We start from the raw sequence: 20,433 nt of genomic DNA on the forward strand, positions 1-20,433 counted from the left end.
ATTTGTGTAATAGCATTTCCACACAGATCATAGTTAAACATTTAAGATGAGTTTAAATGATTCTGTTTATTACATTAATTGTTTTTTAACTTGTCATCATCACTAATGCATCTGAAAATAAAAAAATAAATAAGCAAATAATGTGACTATTACTACACTGCTCAAAAAAATTAATCATCACAGCATAACACCAAATCAGTTAAACTTCAGGGATATCAATCTGTCCATTTAGGAAGCACAAGTGATTGTGAATCAATTTCACCTGCTTTGGTGCAAATTAAAGTGACAACAAGTGCAATTGAGAGGCAAAAGCAAGACAACTCCCAAAAAGGGAATGGTTTTGCATGTGATGGCCACAGACAACTGCTCTCTCCTTAACATGCCTGAGTGATTCTTCTCTAGTTTTGTGTTTTACCAGTGTCCTTGTCACTGCTGGTAGCATAAGGCAGTACCTGCAGTCCAATCAGGTTGCACAGGTAGTCCAGCTCCTCCAGGATGGCACATCCGTACGTTTGGTCGCAAGGTTTGTGGTGTCTCCCAGCACAGTCTCAAGAGCATGGAGGAGATACCAGGAGACAGGCCGTTACATGAGGGGAGCTGGACAGGGCCGTAGAAGGGCATCAACTCAGCAGCAGGACTGGTACCTGCCAAAGAGTCCAAACCTGCTAAATCACTGTGTCAACTAACATGACAAGGAGTTAAGACCCTGTCTTTACCATGATCCCATCCATAATGTTTAAACCTGAGAACATATGGTTGGGATTACGTTTGCATCAATCCCACCCAATGAATTGTTCTCTGTCTCCTCCGGGACAGCAGGGGGCAATCAGCTGTGGTTTAGGAGACGGAAGTTAAGAGCATTCAGTAAGCTTGGGTTACAGCAGCTCTTACAACCTGCGCCAAAACAGTTCATGTGTCAAGTGAGCAGCAAGTGGCAGTCAATCTAACTTCTGGTTTATCCATTTTCTACAAAAATAAAGGCGCAGCCTGAAATATATATTTAAAAAGAATACAAAGAAATAACTCAATACTTTTGGAAAAACGGCAACGAAAAAATTTCTTTCAGTTGACAATGTAATGTAATAACATAATATAATAATATGATTGTTTATGAGTTTTGTGATGCTAACTAAATAACCACCACTGTTAAACCATTAAAACACTGAAAATTTTAAGACGTCATAAATGTTCTAGTATGTTTTTTAGTTGATAGCATCGAATCTAAACATTTTCTACACCGTTCTCCTTAGTTTAAGAAGCTGTAAATGAGGTTTAAACATTAAACCTTAACGTTAAAATATTTTTAAACAAGTTGCAACTTTTACTTTGAAAAGTCACGTACCGGAATGCACCGAGTAGCTGCTGCTAGCTTAAATCTGCACATCACCGAGTGTCACATTTAGCCACAAATTTGACCTGAACTCTATCACTTTGGAGAATTTACATGTACATTTTTGGTGTAGTGAAAGACATTAAGCCTTTTATTCGACCAGTTCCGTCTAAAAATATCGCGCGGAAACTAGAGTTTTTGTTGAAAGTTGACGATGGTGTAACGAATATTTGTGTCGACCGGACACAAGATGTTCCGAGGTGGGAAACGGTTTTTAGTGAAGAAACTTTAGCTGTTGTCATGATTAATACGTTGTATGAAAATTACTGATATTTTTTGATGTATCAGAGTTGTGTTGATAATCTATGTGCGTTTGCCTTTTTAAAAAGGCCTCAAAATGATTTTTTAAATGATTTTTATCGTTTATTATAATTATTAATTAACCTACCAAGGAGTTTATTTTTTCAGTTTATCAATTGATCATTTGGTTATGAATTGTCAACAATTACCAATATTAAATTATTTGCTTATTAGCTGCAAAAATGAAACGTTTAATAGCATACTCTTATTTATTAATGGGCAAACTATTAGTCAATCTATCAGTTGATTAAGGGCTGCAGCTAATGAGTATTTTCAGTATTGATCAATGTCTCTAAGTATTTTTTAAATTAATCAATGAATGATTTTATTTACAAAACAGCTGAATATAATTTTTAAATGCCCCAAAACATTTGGTTGACCCAAAAACATTAGGTTTACTATAATGTAAGGCTGCAACTAACAATTATTTTCATTATCGATGATCGTTTCCTCATTTAATTGATTAATTAGTCGTCCAGCCAACAGTCCATAACCCAAAAATGTTAAGTTTGTAATTATATAAAATAGAGAAGAAGCATTTTGCTTGAAAAATTAAACCATTCTCTTGTCTCTGTCTTGTCTCTCACCTCTTCACTTACAGATGCCGTCTTTTGACTTCCTGGATAAGGTGGAGCCTTTTGTGCGGACAGGAGTGCATTCTGTAGATGCATCAAAAAATTCAAAGAACCAAACCAGAGCAGCCAGCAAGCACTTTACCTACAAAGGTACTTTGGAGCTAAAATGGCAGGTCACACAGAGAAGCTTCTTACACAGAGGAAAACATGTTTTCTCTCAGTGCAGAGGAGTTTCCAGTTGCTGATGATTTTTTTTATATGTATTTTTTTCATGAACAAACATCTGTTCATCTGCATTATACCGGGGCAGAGGCATGAACTGAAAACAGGAACAAAGAAAACCAGAATGATCTGCATGGTTGATAGCACCAGACATAAGTGAGAAAAATATGTTATTTGTCATTTAGGTAAACAGACTTTATACATGTAAATTTCATAAAGCTTTAGTGTTTGTCCTCATATGTTAATTCAGATTTTATGGTCAATCTACCATCTCCTGTAATCTTTTCTAATTTACTGCAATAATCAGAACCATCCCTGACTGAAGAAAGAAGTGTCTGCTACTCCATTTGTATTGCAAGAGACATGAACGTAAAGATAGTTAGTTTCACTGTATTGACAGTAGTTCCTCCCTCTGTCCATCAGATGGCTGTCTGTGGCGAACTTATCGAGGCCGCCTCCTCAGGGTTGTCAGGAGCGACAAGGAAGTGCGGGAGATCCTGACCCGATACCATGACAACAACAACCACGCTGGCCGGGTTCGGGCAGTAAAGGAGATAATGGTGACTTCAGATCATATGTCATCAACAGAACACTTAGGATGTGTGATCAATAGAAAATTGATAGATTTGTTCACCATTTTAAAAACCTGCTGCAGCAGTGCTGGTGGTGTTAGACACAGGTCTTCCTCCTCTGTTTCTCCAGTTGATGTATTACTGGGTTGGAGTGACGGAGGCGGTGAAGAACTGGATCAAAGCTTGCTCTGTTTGTCAGAGTCGAGGTCCCAGCGAACCACCTGGTCCACCTGTCCAGTTCTGCCTGGCCTATGGCTGCGACACCTCCAGCTACAGTTACCCTGAGCTCGGCTTCCACAGGTCAGACACCACATTTACAAAGTTGGTTGATGAGTCAAAAAGGTCAAAAACTCATAGGTCTTGGGTCTTTTTCCACTCTGACAGTCAGCTTTAAACCGTCAGACGACAACTATTTATGTCAATAGTAGATAAAAGCAAGTGTACAAAAACAGTGTGGATCACCAGGTTACAGAGGAAGGTACAACTGAGTATTGTCTGCATAACAATGATAGGAACTGAAGTGTTTTTGATGAGAATTAAATGGGACCTCAGATGGGACCTTGTGGTTTTCTGCAGGCGGACTTTCATTTGGTTCAGCTTTGTCTGTAAGTTCAGGTCAGATTCAAAAACAAAACTCATCTTCCTCTTTCCTGCAGGTTCCCGAAGGAGGCCGAGCAGCGGCGGAGGTGGCTGGCGGTGGCTCAGAGGGACGAAGGCTCGCTGCGCTCCAATTCCTGCCTCTGCTCCCGCCACTTTGAGCCGTCCTGCTTTACGCTGAGTGACGATGGTCAGCTGACTCTGTCACCGGACGCCGTACCAAGCATTATCCCTGTGACAGCGCAAGAAGATGAGGTGACATGATACTCAACACACTTACAGTTCAAATCAACATGATGCTCACTGCACTGATTACAGTATTCACATATAAATATTTGATATGCACATTCACTTTTTATATCAGGGGTGAAGGTCTGGGAGGATCAGCAATATGATTATGCAACTAACAAGCAGCAAAAATATGAACAGGTAACGGAACAACATTTGGCCAAACACACAGGACACTGAAATATGAGGTCAAAATAAATATTTTAAAATTAAAAAAAGTAAAATCAAGTCAAGTAATTTGAAAGGAAGAAACTGCAACTTTCAGGGAATGAAATAAGAACATGCAGCGCACAAATGAGCAGTGTCAGGTATTGATTTGTAATGTGAGTGAATGATTTATCACAAATAATCCCACCGACATACACTTGGTATCTTTTAAAAAGAGACTCACCACTGTCTATGAAGTATTTATTATTTGTCTTTGCTGAGATATTTCCAGCCTTTCTTTTTGTATGGAAGTAAAAGAATCAAGCACAAATCAACATTTGAGATTTCATTTCAGAGTTGTGTTCATGTGATCAGGATTTCTCAAAACTCATACTGCTTGTACAGATCTGTGCCTGCACGCTCTCTGTGACTGACTTTGCGCTCACTTGGTTCTATTCTCATTGTTCTTATATGTTTATTAACTCTATTTTGTGTGCAACATTAGAATGACCTATAGTTTCCATAATGCATCCACAGCAGATAAGGAGGTTTAAGCATTTTTAAGCCTGAGTGATCAGGTGATTTTTCTTATCAGGACCTGTAGAGTTTGCACCTGAGTTAGTTGGTGTGATCTGATCAGTTGATCCTCATCGGTTTTCAGGTTCCTGTCCCTTCAGATGAAGACTTCCTTCCCTCTAACTGCCTGGAAGACCTCATCTCTACAGCTGCTACTGCAGAAACTACAGCCCGCTCTGAACCGGCTTTTGATCACTCTGAGATACCTGTGCAGCTGCAGGAACACCAGTACTGCCTCTCGGCTCCGGATTCAGACTCCGGGGTGGTCCAGGCAGTGAGGGAGGACAAGAGGAGGAAGACCATCATCGAGCCAAGCTTCACGGCCTATAACCAGATCGCCAGGTAGACACGTGATCGGCTGATCACTTTATCCATGTAACATTTTTCTATTTAATTCAACATGGGTTGACAATTTTATTACCTTGCATCCTGCAGGTATCTGAGCCACAGGGTTTTACCGATGCAAAGCAAAAAAAGCAGAGGTGCTCTAAAGAGGATGGCCAAGCGCTTTGGTTTGATAGGTGAATTAAGCCTCAATGAATCAGATTATAGGATCTAATTAAGATTAAATTTCTTTTAGAAATAATTTAGAAACAATTGTGTTGTGTTTCAGATGGAGTGCTGATGTACACACGAGTCTCTCTACCTCTCAGAGTGCCGCGCAGCAGAGAGGAGGTAATTACAGTGTGTTATTGTTACAGCCTCCCTAAACAAGAAAGAACTTTATTTGAAACTAAATAAACGATACGCCAAAAATATTACAGAAACAAACAAAAAAAGAACAAAAGATGGGGAGGCAGCTGAATGTGCTGTTGCAACCAGGTACTCCACCTTAACTGCCTAAAGAAAACTAAGCTAGACTGAACCAAAACAAAAACTGATACCCGAGGCCTGATGTACGAAGCGGGATCTGAGGTTATCGATGTAACTTCAGGTGTTACTCTGGGTATTTCAGTCCTACGACGGTGATTCACTTCTTATCATTTCTCATATAATAAGTACTTTATTCATGGTTCTGACGATGTTGCTTATAATTAAAAACTCTGCCTCTTTCACATGAACGTGCCCGCAGACAGAGAGGTAAACCCAGGGTTAACTGAGACAGCTTCATAGTACAGGTTATCCAGGGTTGTCAATGGTAGCTTCAGTTAACCCAGATAACGAAAAGTTGTCCTGGGTATGTAAAACTTGATTCATAGTACAGGCCTCAGGACAACTGGTGTTCTCCAACCCAAAACTGAAATAACAAATCAAAACAACAAAAAACCAGCACCCTGGAACACGCTGGGACACAAAAGGCAAATCTGGGGCAAAGAGTCCACCCCGAGCAGTGCGCTGGCTGAGTGGTGAGAGAGTGTGCAGTCTCTGCTCGTTCGTTCCCAGCTCACTAATTGAGTTCGGGTGCTCCACTGCTACAGGAGAAACAGAGAGAGCACCAGAGGGAGAGAGAGTGGGAGAGCGAAGGAGAACAAAACAAAACAACCCTATGAGCGGTGTGCAACAGTGCACATACCGGTCCGCACGTAACAATGATGAGGTTGAAATGAAACTCGTACCATCCTCGTGCAGCTTAAAGTTTGTTGTCACTGGTCTGAAAAACAACGGCTCGAGCAAACTCATGGCCGTCAGTAGCAAATTAACATAATAAGTGTCTCGGTCAACAAACAGAATCTTTTTTTGTGCATTTTCTTAAACGTTTCATAAAACATTTCTGTCCAGCTTTGGTCTGTGTCACCGCGGGAAAAATAAAATCAGTATCTGCAGTTTTCTTATCATCCAAGACGCAGCTCATTTTTAGCAAAGACTGGGATAAATGAAAAAAGTGCAGCACCATGACAGGAAGTCTCTGAATGGTGAGTTATAATGTCAGCACATTGTTGTTGTAAAATCGACCATCACATCAATTTAGTCACCCACAGCTTGACTGTAAAATATCAGAAAAACATAATTTCTCACTCATTAAAATGGTGTTGTCTTCGTCCACTCCCACATAGCTCCCAAACATTTCAACTTAAGCTCCATTTTTACCACGACCACAGATACATGATACACAATTCTTTCTTTGTCAGAATATTTCCTAGATCTCTGTTTTTGATGGAGTAAATTGATTATAGAAATATGCAACGTGAGATAATGAGGGCCAGACTTTTACATAGTCACCCTCCTCTAAACAGACCAGGAAGTAATCCTTTGCCTTAAAGTAATGCTACTTTGCCTTAATGATGCATAGTCACATGATAATTTTCAAATTTAATGAGCACAAAGCGGTTAACACATAGTAAACAGGGACTCCAGTGTTTGTCAAATGACTGTTGTGCTTCTTACAGGTAAGAATGAATAGATGTATGTATGAGTGTGAAGCTGGACAGCACTAATAAAAACAGGCAGTGCAGGAAAATCCTTTGGGAAAAGATGATCTGCATATCATTATCTTGCCTTTTGATCCCAGGTGAACTCGATCCTGCAGCAGTTCCATGATAACCAGGGTCACTACGGCCAGGGAATCTGCCAGCGAGAGATCACAAAGCATTTCTACTGGAGCACCATGACCCGGGACCTGGCCCGCTGGATCTCCAGCTGCCACACCTGCCTCAACAGAACCAAGAGGAAGTGGCTCCGCTGCAGCGTCTACAACTGCAACAACTGCTGCGGGCCGGTGGAGCGAGGCCTGGGCCTCACCTTCCACAAGTACGAGTCCGTTTTCAACACTCTCCTGGTTATTCTGCAAGATGCTACAGCTAACAAGCTAGCTAGCTAACAATGAATCAAACAGATCAATTACATTTGATTAAATGAACAGTCAGATTGAAATTATAATCCTTAAGACTTCTGTATCAAAAAATCTAAATCTTCCAGAAGCACTATGTTTGTGTGAATGATTTGTAGTGATGTATGATTTGTAGAGATACTATACACATAGTAAGCAGTACACATTACACATTAGCTGCAGTAATTAGCTCTACCTTCACAGTTACATCCACAAACCAGACGCAGGAAATAATTAAAACGAATCTACATGTAAAACAATAAACAATCGTAATTTACAATGAAGACAAAAACAAGATTGTCACAAATGCACAAATAAGCAGAAAATTAAAACAAGAAACCACAATAACAATAATTTATCATTCACTCACCTAACCTTTTGGAAAAAAAAACAAACTGGAAGGTGCTGTAAGCTAAATGCTAACATCAGCATGCTAACATGCTCACATCGTACCAAATTCACCTAAACTGAAGTTTTCAGGAATTTTCTTCATTTAGTTAAAACAGATAAGTCTCATTATAATCTCTAGTAGTGCTGCTACATGGTGCATGACTGAATAACAATCTGATACTTAATAATTCCATCCGTACCTTCAGGTTTCCTCTTGACAACGCAGCCCTGTTGGCTCGGTGGTTGAAGGCTGTTGGCCGTCCTTACTGGCATCCTCGGCTCCGCTCATCCATTTGTTCCACCCATTTCACTGAGGAGTGCTTCGACCGCAGCGGAGAGAAAGTCTCCCTCCATCCAGACGCTGTGCCCACACTGTTGGTCCACAGCGACTCGGCAGTAAGGCACAAGAGTTAGTTGCTGTAATAAAAACAAACTGTGCTGTTCAGTAGCAGAAGCTTGAGTTCTGTTTTTCCTCCACAGATATTTGTCAAACTGATGCAGAGTGCTGTACGTACTTCTAATCTCTTCTTCATGTGTGAGCAGGCCTATTTTGCAAAGTACAACGCTGTGGAGCTCTACCTCCGAAAACGCACTTACCCTCATGGCCTGAGCTACGTCGAGAAAAACACCTTCAGGAGGTTCTGCAAGAAGTTCGCCATCAAAGGTTTGTACAAACCAGGATCCCTCAGCATAGAACAGGTCAGGTGGTTCCTCCAGAAGAGACGAAGCTCTGAGCCTCTCTTCTGATTGGCTGACTGTTTTCTGAGTGATCTAATAAAAATATAGTAGATTTCAGGTAAAACACTCAGAGGAACCAAATCCTGCAAAGTTGGGTGGTGGGTCCAGGTGGGCGGGGCTTGGGGCATGGCTGAGAGCAGTGACTTCTTTGTTGTGACATCACAAAGTTAGTTATGTTAAGAGTGATGTGAACTCTGTTCATTGTTTTCATTCCCTGGTTTCTCAGATGATGAGCTCCACATAGTGAGGGGAGATCAGATGCGTTTGGTTCTGAGGAGCCGACAGCAGGTTGAAGTCGCCCTCATGGACTATCACAATGAGCTCAACCACCTGGACGTCAACAAATGTCTCCGACTGCTCAATGACAGGTGAGAGGGGATCATCTGTTAAATTGTGTTTTTCAAGACTAATCGTTTATGATCCTGCAGACACAGAAGAGAGAACTTCCTCGAACATTGATACAGGCAAACAGATCCTCACTTCAGTTTTACTGCTTTAGCTTAAAGTGAAGCTGGGATTACACTTAACACTGCAGGTGTAAACGTGTAACATTATGCTGCAGGTACTTCTGGAAAACCATGAGACCTGACGTGGTGCAGTGGATCGACAGCTGCTCCCAGTGCAACAGGAAGAAGAGGAAGAAACCAGCAAACCAGACAGAAGCAGGAGGATCAGAGTCACTGCTGCAGGCGCTGCGATCACCACAGATACATGGCGAGTTAGACAGGTATGTGTGTTTCTGTCACAGACACAGTTTGAAAACATTGGTTTTTAACACGCATGTTTATTATTAACACTTTGTCTGCCTGAGTACAAATGTTGTTTCACTACAATTTCTCTCAGGACAGTGTAAACAGGCTCTTTGTTGTAGTATGACATGGTTCTGGTTAAAGTTAAGGTTCAGGTAGGTCGGCCCTATCTGACCAATCATAAGTCAACTCAGACAGGTGTCACTTACTGTATATCTGATGTTTTTGATGATTCTGGAGAAAAGTGATGGAAATACAAAGTGCTGCAGCTAACAATTATTTTCATTTTCAGTTACTGATTAATCTGGTGTTTTATTTTCTTGACTAATCAATTTATTGTTTAGTTTGTGTTAAATGATTTTTTAAAAATAGTGAAAAAATGGGATTCACAGTTAGTGGTCTTATGTGCGACTAAAATGTTCAATTATTCAATTTACTGTTAAATGCAACCAAGAAAAAAAACGTAGATCGTCACATTTGTTGATCTGGAACCAAGAGAATATTTGGCATCTTTGATTTGGAAAATGAAATAGTTAAAAGACTGATTTTATGTCAATTTACTTAATCAATAAGTCGACCAATCGTTTCAGCTCTACAGAGCTTTCAGTCCTGTAGAAACACTGTGTTTTGATCATGAAGCAAAAATGAAAAGTTGTCTTGTTATAGTTATTGGAGCAGTAATAGTATTAATGCGACTATTGACACTCAGAAAAAATTGTAGTAAACATAGTGATAGTTTCTTTACAGCAGCAGCAAAAGGTTTAAAATAAGTTGTATCAGATGAAATAGAAGTGTGATATTAGTGAACTGTTGGTCCTTAATGTGTGTGTGCTTTTATTCTCTCTCTCTGTTTGACAGTGGGAATGATGATGATGTTGAAGAGGATGATGATGATGGTGGTGCTGGGAGTGTTGGGGAGCCAGTAACGGGTTCAGAGGACAGAGCGGTAGGTTTCTCAGCTTCATCCAGCAGAACGACTCTATCTCAGATGGAAAAGCACTTGTTTTAATCATTGTGTTGGATTTTCAGGTAAAACCTCAACCAGAGGAACGGACTCAACCTGGAGACCAGGAGGAAGCAAGTGACTGTCAGAGCAGCACCAGAACAAGTCACTACGTCTTAGTCCAGGGTCCTGACCTCCCAGCAAGGTCAAGAAGATCACAAGTTCAACCTCCAAATCCAAACAGGGGACTAAAGACCCCGTCCAGACCCCAACCCAGAGACCGTGGCAGCGTCCAGCGTCCGGTGAAGAGGAGCAGAGACCTGGAGGCAGGCTCTTCGGCTAAAAGGAGCTCCAGCTGTGGCCTGGAGCCCGTCGTGGCCCCGAGCACCAAACCCTGGCCCGTCTTCACCATCGCCGGCTCTGCACGGGTACACGCAGCCAAACCCCCTCCTGAGGTGGCCAGGTAGGAGCTGCTTTCCTTGAACTGATCTCTTTTTTTAACTGCTTAGTTATTTACTGTGTAACAAATATTAGTACCTGCAGTAGTGTTACTACAGATATACTGACAACTGTGTATCAGCAGCCCAGCCGTCTTTCGGAGGCCCAGGAGGCTCCAGGCTCGGACCATCATCCAGCAGTGCAGTCGGGCCAAGGTCAAGATCAAACCAGCCCTGGACGGGGCTGACGCTCAGTGGGCTGAGGTGGGTGTGTTCTAGGGATGGCTGCCGTTCGGTTCATCCATCACTTTCACATTTTGACATGAAAATAAGAGCTGTAGTCAGAGATGCTGCACGGGAGGACTGGGCAGATGGGTTTTTTTTTTTTTTTAAATGATGGATCATCAAAAAGTTTCATCTTCTAAATCTGCCTGAAACTATAAATTGTTTTTATTTTTCTGTCTGTACAGATGGAAAAAAGAACAAAAACTAACTTTTGTTTTTGTTCATCTTAGCACAAACAAACAGATGATTTTGATGATCAGAATAATTTGCTGTGATCGTGTAAAAACACATAATATTTAAATCTGAGTGACTCTGTGTGAACTGGGTTTTCACTGTGACTCTGTTTCCTCAGATCCAGGAGGGAATGGTCGTGTACGTGTGCTTTTTCCACGGAGCCACTGAAGACGTCACTCATGAAATGGGTAAGATGTGTTATGTTAGTTCATAATCTGACAGCCACATACATTTAGTCATTCAATTAAAACTCTGTCTTTATCAAGTTGTGTTTGTCTTTTCCCTTGATCCTCTCAACAGCCAACAGCCTGATGACCACTAAACTTTTCCGAAAAGCCACTGGGTGCTCAGTGTCCGTTCTCGACCTTCCCGGGAGCGTTTTATTTATCCCCCAGGACTCTTTGCTCGGGGAGCCGGTGCCTAAGAGGAGGGTGCAGTATAAAGGCGGGTGTGAGCCATGGTGGGGCGCTCAGCTCTTCTCAAACCTGGTGTACACCTGCAGGGAGCTCGTGGCGGGCTCCTTGAAGTGTGCGAAGGCGGACGTGAAGGTGGAGCAGGGAGTCTACGGCCAGAAACAAGAGATCGTCCTGAACTGTGTGGAGCCAATGACGCTCCTGCTGGAGTTCTGAGGTTCACCTGATCTCCAGGGTGGGATGTGGGACGTCTGCTGAATCTGAATCTGCTGTAAGTGAGTCCAGTCTTAACACTTCACCTGTTTTCACTACAATTTCTACAACTGCTTGTCAAGCCTTTTTCTGTCAGAAGGTTCTCGAGCTAATAGGTTTTATAGATCTGCAGATAGATCAGTTAATTAAAGGGAAACTAGTCGATTGTAACTTTTTTTTCAACAAAAGAAATCCAGGAACTAAACATCTGTAACTATGTTTACATGCAGGCTGTTTAAAAATGTCTCCACACTCTTACAGTTTAAAAAACCAGATCTTTTGTTCATATTGTTTCTATTGTATAGTTGAGAAACAAAAAAAACATGATATTAAATAACTATTTTTTGTAAAAAAAAAAATGTGTACATTTTATTTATTAGGTTATTTATGACCTCAGCAGTTTTCTCGTTTAAGAAACTTTGACAAAGAGACAACCACAAGCACCAAAACTTATTCATGATCGGAGTCACTTTTAATGAATTCATCAGTAGAATGAAATTAGTTACTCAACTAACAATCAACCATTCAGAGCAGCGTCGACATTTCTCTGTTCATATGAATTTATCATGTCTATCAATTTTACATCTACATTAAAATAAAACCAGTCGATTAAACTGGAAAAATACTAAAACACAGTACAAGGAATCAGATACAAAGAACAAAGTAACAGAAAATGACCAAAAAAAAAAAAAGACCAAATTAAAGAATAAAATTTTCTCTTTTTAATTCATAATCATCGCAACATTTTCCACTAACAGCATACACATCCTCATGATCTTTAGGCTTTAAAAAAACGGAATAATTACAAAATACACAAGTACTATAAAAAATAAGTTCTCTTTCAAGTCTTCTTGCAAAGCTCAGTTTTGGTTTTGCATGGCTGCTACAATTTCAGTCTTTTTTTTGTGCCTACAGTCGCACTGAAGCAGATGCTCCATAAATTATAAAGGCAAACTTTTCAATATAAAAAATGCAGGAACAAAAAAAAGCAAAAACAAACAGTATCTTTCAAGTTTGAGTCAGTTTCGTAAGAAACAAACGGTGGTGCTTTCTCCCACAAATCAGTCTGTGTGAAAGTTAAGTAAATTACAACAGAAATAAAAAGCTCACAACTCAAATGCACAATCGGCCTGAAAACAGCATCTTCATGGCAACATAGAAAAAAACACCCAAGCTGCCAGAAAGTGGACTAACTTATAGTATGATTAACTGTTACCAGTTTGAAGCAAAAGATGAATCACTGTGGATTAAAACCAGAATATTAATCAGTCACTTCATTTTAACCCTGTACCGTTCACCTTGTCCCGGCTTTTCTTTCCTATTTCAAGGGTTTGACAAAAAACAAAAACATCTCGGAGAATTCGGAGACCTTATCTCATGATTGTGACTAACTCTCATACTTATGACTAATAGAAAAGGAACTTGCCTGAGAATCACCAGGTTTTTACGTTTTCAGTATTTTTATTCAGTGATAACCGTCAGAACATCTAAAGGTGCATAGAGAGAGGAAATGTTAACAGTTGAGTCTGTGTTTAATTTTTGAAAATGTAAACAAATATAGGCTAAAAAAAAAGAAAAAAGGGCTCAAGTTGTAGTTAACGGTTTGACCCACTGAATCCATGGCAACATTACACTTCCTGTTTCTTGTAAAGCTTTACACTTCTACACTTATATTGATAATTAAGCTCATATTCACTATACAGATACAAAAGAGACCTTTCTCAGATCTCAGTTGTGAAAGAGTGACTGAAAACGTTTTGTTCCAGCTTCTCAAAACTTTTCTTCAGGTTTAATTGTAGTAAGATTAATACTTTTTTAATTTTGCGAATGCTTCGGTCTAACAAAAAACTTCTTCCGTGTACTTCAAGTACTGCTGGAGGTTTGACCTCTTTTACAAAAGCAGCAATCTGGAATATTTGTGATGAGCATTTTCACAGTTTTCTGATGTGTTACAGACCAAACAATTGTTCAATTAATCAAGCAAATATTCAATAGTTTCTGTGGACGTGGAACCAAGAGTGACTTTTATTTTGTAATAAGCCACAGGGGAACACAGGGGTTAATAGTTCATAAATTATTCAAATTTTAGCTGCACTACCAATTATTTTAAATTATTTTATTATTGATTGATCTGCAAGTTAATCAGTTCATCATTTGGTCAATAAAGCATTAGAAAATGATGAAAAACGCCCATCACATCATCCTGGAGTCTAAAGAGAAATCCTCAAGTGTCTTATTTTGTCCAACCCACAGTCAAAATATTACATTTACAGAAATATAACAAATGCTCACATTTGAACCAGCAAATGTTTTGTGTGTTTTTCTTGAAAAATCGATTGTTGAAACAGTTGCCAATTAATGAATCGATCAACTAATTGTTGCAACTCTAATTTAAATTAATTATAAAATAATTAATAAAATTTTACAAATAAAGTTGATATTTGGAGCTGAAATCCCCATGTTTAAATTTAGTTGAAAAACATACAAATTGTGAGATATTCTTAATTCATCAACGTCCATGTTAATTTGTTATGAAATACATAAAACATTTATGAAAACAAAATTCATATATTTCCTCAAAGCTGTTTAAACAATTGAAATTATTTTGCAGCTCAAAGTAAACTAGGTAGTTTGTTCATAAATAAAATGCGTGATAAGTACATTCTTTGACTTTATAAATAAAAAAATTGACAGTATTTAATTGATTCCTCCAAAAGTTTTAATAATCAAAGTGCATTAATTAATTTTTGGGGGGAACAGTTGGCTGATGAGCGACACTTTGACATCTATTTGTTTATTTTGATCCTTGAGCTCGAGGCTCCTCAGAGTCCAGCGCTGTCATTTGGTTCAACAGACTAAACTGTTCCTGTATGAACAGGAAGGTTAAATAAATACTGATCTTCTTGAAATAAATACTGATACATATCGAGCTGCGTCGATCTCCTCACAACTGACTCACGTCTGTCTGCTTTTTATTTAAAAACACTGTAAACTCTCAACAGTGGCCTTTCTTTTACTTGGTGGCAAAGGACCATTATTTAGGCTTCAATCAGTCAACACTTCCTGCAAAGGCTTCACATTAAAGGCCTATCGATAATCAATAAGGGAAGGACTACGATAGTTTTTGCTGAATTCACCGTGTGAGCTGTTGCAGCACACAACAGTTAATTCCACGCCTCTATTAGCTACAGGTAGTAGTTGGCATTCGATACCATTTTATAGAATCTGAGTCCGCTATCAGATCCACTTATTGAATCTGAATTCTTTCGAATCATTCTCAGATCTCATTAAGTTCAGTTTTTATCTTTTGCAAGAAGCTTAAAAATAAATAAATTAAGTTAAAAATAAATACAAGTCAGAGATTCAGTTTAGATCTGTTATCAGCTTTTGTCGGCTGAGAAGCCAGAAAACCGTTTTTACTGGCACTAAATAAACCAATAGCAACATTAATGACGCTAACCCAGTTAATGTTGACAACATGCAGCTCCAACCTGAAAAATGATCTGAGCAGGAGGTCTGAAATGTTGATTATTGATTGATATTGTCTGTTGTGACACAATGAAATACCAGCTGGACCTCTGGATCCATTACTCTGACCATAATGAGCTCCAGATCTGATCTATGTAAGAAGCTGAACTGAGAAACTTTCCTGTATTTAACTAAGAGCATTTCGACTCTGTTGAGCTACAAAAAAAACATTTGACTGGCCGTCGTAGAGAGACGTTACAGAGTGATGCGTCTTTTCACTCACAATCTTTGGCAGAATCCAGTCAGCGGCCTGGAGAGAGCACATTAACCTACAGACTCAAGTTTCCTGCATGTTTTCAGTGCTGGTCTTTGCTAATTACAAATAACCAGGAGAGAATAAAAAACAAAAAGTTCAATAAGAGATTTGTTAGCGTCAGAGCTTAACGAATGTGAATATTTTGCTGACTGGGAACGGGATCCAAAACAGACCCAACCCAAGCTACTGGCCTCTATTTGTCGGTGCTGGCCACGCCCATGGCTGTTCTTTGACTATTTTATTTCAGGTTCAGGTGAGAATTAATGCTGTGAGTTCACAGTCAGAGCTGAGCCCTCAGTCTGTTCACTGTTCTCCTTCTGATAAAACTTCAGTGCATTTCTGGAATCCAAGAAATTTCAAGCCAAATGATTGGCGAACATCATCCACTAATTATCATATTCAGGCACTTTCATGAGATTTATAATTTTAACGTCCAAGGACCTTCAGTGTGCCTCACTTATGGCTGCCCCACTTATGGCTGCCTGTTAACTTCATAAGAAAACAGGCATTATCTGTTGCCGTGTGTTTGATTTACTCCAACCTGGGTGTCGGCGTTCCCAACTCTGTCGTCTGTCGCAGGAGGACAAAAACGACTTCCGGTTCTCATTTCCTCCCGGTCTTCAGTCCCCCTCCCACACACAGTCACATTCTCGTAGAGGGTTTCTCTGGCGCATCGTGGTGATGACGGTGATCCTGTTCTCGGACAGCTCTCTGAGCTGGTTGATCAGCTCCTGTACGCAAGGGCTGGGCCAGGGGTGACCATTCAGGTAGTCTCTGAGGATGAACGAGCGCTCCACCAGCAGCTCCAGCTGCACCAGGTGTCGTAGCCGGTGGAGGCTCAGCAGGTCCTTCTCTGGTTCTCTACGGAAAAACCTGGAGATGCAAAGAGAAGACATGAAATCAATTTACCTGATAAAACCACACTTTAACATCGCTGCTTCCAGGGTTTCTGCAGAATTCACCAAATTAAATTTAAGACTTCTGAAGGCCTTTTTAATACTGCTGAGATTGACATTCAAGACGAAAACAAACGGCCTGTTCCGTTATCATGTCACCTCAATGGTTGATGTGTTCGAGTCTGTGACACTGAAAGCTGGTTTCCTGTGTGGCTCACCGTATCCTGAGTGTCCTGAGCTGAGGAAACAGCATGGGGATTCGTCTGCAGAGGCTGCCGCTGGAGCGGTTCTGCTCGATGTCCAGGTGCTCGAGAGCCGGGACTTTAGGAGCGATGGAGTCCATGTCTTTCAGAGTTATGGCCACACGCAGTGTCAGTCTGGTCACGCTGGACGGGATGGTGGTTGTATAGGTAGCGAGAGAATTACCACCTGAGAGGACAGAGAACTTGAGAACTTGTCCAGTAACACGACAGAACCCAGCCTGGTTCACAGTGGAAAAATCAACACAACACCTACAACAAAAGCAACAATGTGACTGGCAGCCCGACTGACCGATAATGGTGAGTGTTTCCAGCTGCTGTAGAGGACTGAGCCAGGACCTGAGGCGACACTCGATGCCTTCTCTGATGTACCTGTAGCGGACAGTCAGTGACCTGAGCGAGGTCAGACTTCTCAGGGCGTTCTCTGGCAGGATGGTTTCTGGGTAATCCACCAGCTCCAGGCAGGTCAGTGCCGGGCCGCCGTACCGACCTGATCCTGAAGGACCCAAGAGGAATTTGTGGGAAATTTTATTGCTTTACAGACAGTGAAGAGATACAACAAAAGTCCCTGGCTAGACTGGAAACGAGGATGTTTCAGTTAATACATTTATTTTTGTGGAAAACTGGTTTGAATATGATTCATCAATTGACAAAAACTAATAATTAATTAACAATTTAAGCAGAAATTACAATGGCTCACGGTTGTTGCTTTTCTTATGTAACAATATCTTTGGGATTTAGGCTGTTGGTCACACGTAATAAGGAATTTGAGCAGCTTGGGCTTCAGGAAATAACCATTAGTTTCAGCACTTATTATTTGTTTTTTAATTATTCTTAATACTGGTACAGGTCACGGGCTGACCTGGCTGCTGCTGGTCCGCGGGGCTGAGGTAATCGTCGGGCAGCGGCTCTGGCGGTTCCCCCCTCATCCCCCAAGACAGGTGCTTCAGCCTCTTCAGGTTCAGCAGCAAGGTGTGGAAAACGCTGCAGGGCACCGGCCTCACCGTGTCCAGCCCGTAGCCCTCCCCCTGCTGGTGGAAGAGCAGGTACCGAAGGTTGACCAGGCGCGACACGGTGTTTATGAACTCCACCGTGCAAGGCAGCCTGACGTTGCACACGCTCAGGTGAGTCAGACGCTCCTGCAGCTGCTCGCTCAGAGTCCGCCCCAGCATGGCCTCGTCCCAGGTGGCGTTCCGCACCCCGAGGTCCCTCAAGTCGGGGAACCGCGACAGGTTATCCAGGTATTTCTCCTTGTACAGCCGCCCTCCGTCCACGAACACGATGGCGGTGAGAGACGGGAGAAACTTGACGAGCCGCCGCCACTCTTTGCGCCTAAGGTGTCGCACCGCCACCCGGGTGAGCTTGCGAAGCCGCAGGGTGTCCCAGAAGCCGTAGGTGTACCGGCGGAGGTCGGACAGTACCACCGTGTAGTCCCTCCACAGGGACGGGTGGTCGACGAGCTTCTTGAGGTACCTGCAGCAGGTGCGGAGCGTGTGTTTCTCCTCCGTGCTCAGGTAGCTGAAGACGTACACCCAGACCTCAGGTGGAAGCTGCGGCGGCTCCTCCATCGGTGAACTGACAGTTAACGGCTACAAGCTAAAGCTCAGACCGCCTCCGGAGAGCACGACGCGGGTAAAACCAGTTTTGTATTGAGACTAAAGCTACAGCAGCTCCCACTGTGTGTAATTAAACACAGGCGGCAGCGTATATTTGCCGCTCCTGTTATATTTACACATACTGCGGGTTCATGTTTACACCGAACTGTGTAACGCCTACGAAGCTGTCGCGCTGTGATGACGTAATTTGTTATTCACAAACGTTAAATATATTTTTAAATGTATATATTTTAAAAAACAAAACAAAATAGTAACAAAAAAAAATAGTTTTAACATAACAAAATGTCTTTAAACACTTAATGTTACTGTAAATGTTATGATTTTGATGGGAACATATTTTATTCATAAAATGTCATGCTTTGATTTACTTTGGTTTCCAATAGTTTGATTATTTTACTCTTTTTGTATTAATTTTATTTATTTTTGTTGTCGGTTATAAAAGATTATTAGTATAACTGAATCTTGTTTTATTTCTTTTTCCTTCACATTTTTTGTGCTTTTCACTTGTATTTTCCTTTAAGTGAAATGATTTATGTCATGTTAAAACAGAGCTGGAGTGGATTGAAAAATACAAAACATACAATCGCTGCAGATCAAATATATTTTAATCTTTTTCATTTGTTGATGTAAATTAATACATATAAATTAAAAGAAATGAACAAAGATACCCCTAGTGATTTGATAGAACTGAGGTGACTATCTGACTACAGAGCAGGGGTCAAAAGTTAAAGGTCATCAGGCAGGTTAGTAGACTGATCATAGCCACAAAGCAGAGTCAGAGATTCATATGTTTAATGACTAAAATCACTGTGCTACCCACTTTTCCTCAACCTGCTGCATCACCTTCTACTCCAGTTTCTGATTTCCTTCATTTCCCAGAATGCACCTTTTAACCCTGCAAGGAGCATTGAGTCTACATGCTTCCATTTCTGTATGTTAACATTCTGAAAGTGTGATCATTCCCCTGTGGAGGTAAAGACAGAGATCATGATGACATTTAACGATTTGTAAAAACGGAATCACCCCTTACTCTAAACCCAAACAATCTGACTGCTGCAATGCATTCTGGTCCCTACTTCCTCCTCTTTCAGATGAATTTCTCCTTGTATCATTTTGACAGCTAAAACCTGTTGTCTGCTGCCGTTTTTAATGGCTTAAATATTTTGCTATCTACAGGAAAAAGACACATAAACCAGTCTAACTAGCTAGATATTTAGTACTGACTACTGTCCTGTGATTATAACTCTCCTTTACTGCAGCCAAGAGGTTTGAGCTTCTTCTCTCATTTTACAATGTAAGGACCCGACACACCAAGTTGACCTCACAGGAGAAGCACAGACAAAGGCTGACATGGTGAAAGTCGCACTTGAACACAACACAGGAACAAACAGCTGACTGCCACTGTGCGGCGTGCCTGTATTAGAGGAAATAACCAGCCTGATAATGAGGCTGAATTACTACTTTGTCTCATGTCATAACTGTACTTCAATCACTGAAAAAGCATCTGAGCAGGGATGTGGGCGGTGGTTCTGCCAGCAGAGACGGACTAGGACACAACAAGTCAGTGGTCTTTAGTTATATTACTACCATGTTCACGCCACTGAGTCAGTTTAAATGGTGAAGCTGAGAACTGTTGCACCTGGCACTGTAAAGTTTTGCTTTGCGGAGCTGTGGTGTGGTCAGTCTGTGGTGTTTTACCTCTGGGAGAAGAAAAGTTGGAGGCAAAAACAACCAGACAACACGATTAGGCCCCAAATGATAGTCTGTGTGTTTTGTAATCTGCCCACATCAGAGAGGGACAACAAATAAGTGTGAATGTGTCAGCCTGTGCAGAAACTCGCTTGGCTTGCTATATTTTCCCAGAGTCCTTGTTGACATCTTTAAAAATCTTGTTTCGTTCGAGCAACAATCCAAAACCCAAAGAGATTACATTTAGAGTGATTAAAAAAAAAAAAAAAAAAATTGCAGATAAAGTTTTTAAAATAGACAAATCATTGCAGGT

General features: G+C 40.9%; 2 protein-coding genes across 5 annotated transcripts; one reads left to right on the forward strand and one right to left on the reverse strand.

Annotated features, from left to right (window-relative positions):
- The first annotated feature begins 1,370 nt into the window (after positions 1 to 1,370).
- On the forward strand, positions 1,371 to 18,886 carry LOC111654329 (uncharacterized). Of its 4 annotated transcripts, XR_015437194.1 has the most exons (19): positions 1,371 to 1,590; positions 2,292 to 2,415; positions 2,911 to 3,047; positions 3,190 to 3,359; positions 3,716 to 3,911; positions 4,753 to 5,009; positions 5,103 to 5,188; positions 5,281 to 5,342; positions 7,117 to 7,355; positions 8,031 to 8,220; positions 8,368 to 8,488; positions 8,789 to 8,930; positions 9,125 to 9,289; positions 10,170 to 10,257; positions 10,341 to 10,717; positions 10,835 to 10,955; positions 11,329 to 11,398; positions 11,511 to 11,894; positions 17,665 to 18,886. XR_015437194.1 is itself a non-coding variant. In XM_087173695.1 (18 exons), exons 2-18 carry the CDS (start codon positions 2,292 to 2,294, stop codon positions 11,837 to 11,839), a joined length of 2,874 nt encoding a protein of 957 aa, XP_087029821.1. In that variant the 5' UTR covers positions 1,371 to 1,590; the 3' UTR covers positions 11,840 to 12,612. The 4 variants fall into 4 exon arrangements, 3 of the variants coding, with proteins under 3 accessions (XP_087029821.1, XP_023261061.1, XP_087029822.1); XM_087173695.1 differs by lacking the exon at positions 17,665 to 18,886 and having other exon boundaries at positions 11,511 to 12,612; XM_023405293.2 differs by lacking the exon at positions 17,665 to 18,886 and having other exon boundaries at positions 10,838 to 10,955; positions 11,511 to 12,612.
- LOC111654328 (uncharacterized) lies at positions 12,326 to 18,383 on the reverse strand. The gene is made up of 4 exons (XM_023405292.2): positions 17,678 to 18,383; positions 17,108 to 17,311; positions 16,774 to 16,984; positions 12,326 to 16,532 (listed from the first exon to the last, which is right to left on the reverse strand). Exons 1-4 carry the CDS (start codon positions 18,381 to 18,383, stop codon positions 16,280 to 16,282), a joined length of 1,374 nt encoding a protein of 457 aa, XP_023261060.1. The 3' UTR covers positions 12,326 to 16,279.
- Positions 18,887 to 20,433: the final 1,547 nt, after the last annotated feature.

Source organism: Seriola lalandi, unplaced genomic scaffold (genome assembly GCF_002814215.2).
Source record: "Seriola lalandi dorsalis isolate HSWRI2012SDOR001 ecotype SW California unplaced genomic scaffold, Sedor1 jcf7180002054271, whole genome shotgun sequence".
Lineage (NCBI taxonomy): Eukaryota > Metazoa > Chordata > Actinopteri > Carangiformes > Carangidae > Seriola > Seriola lalandi.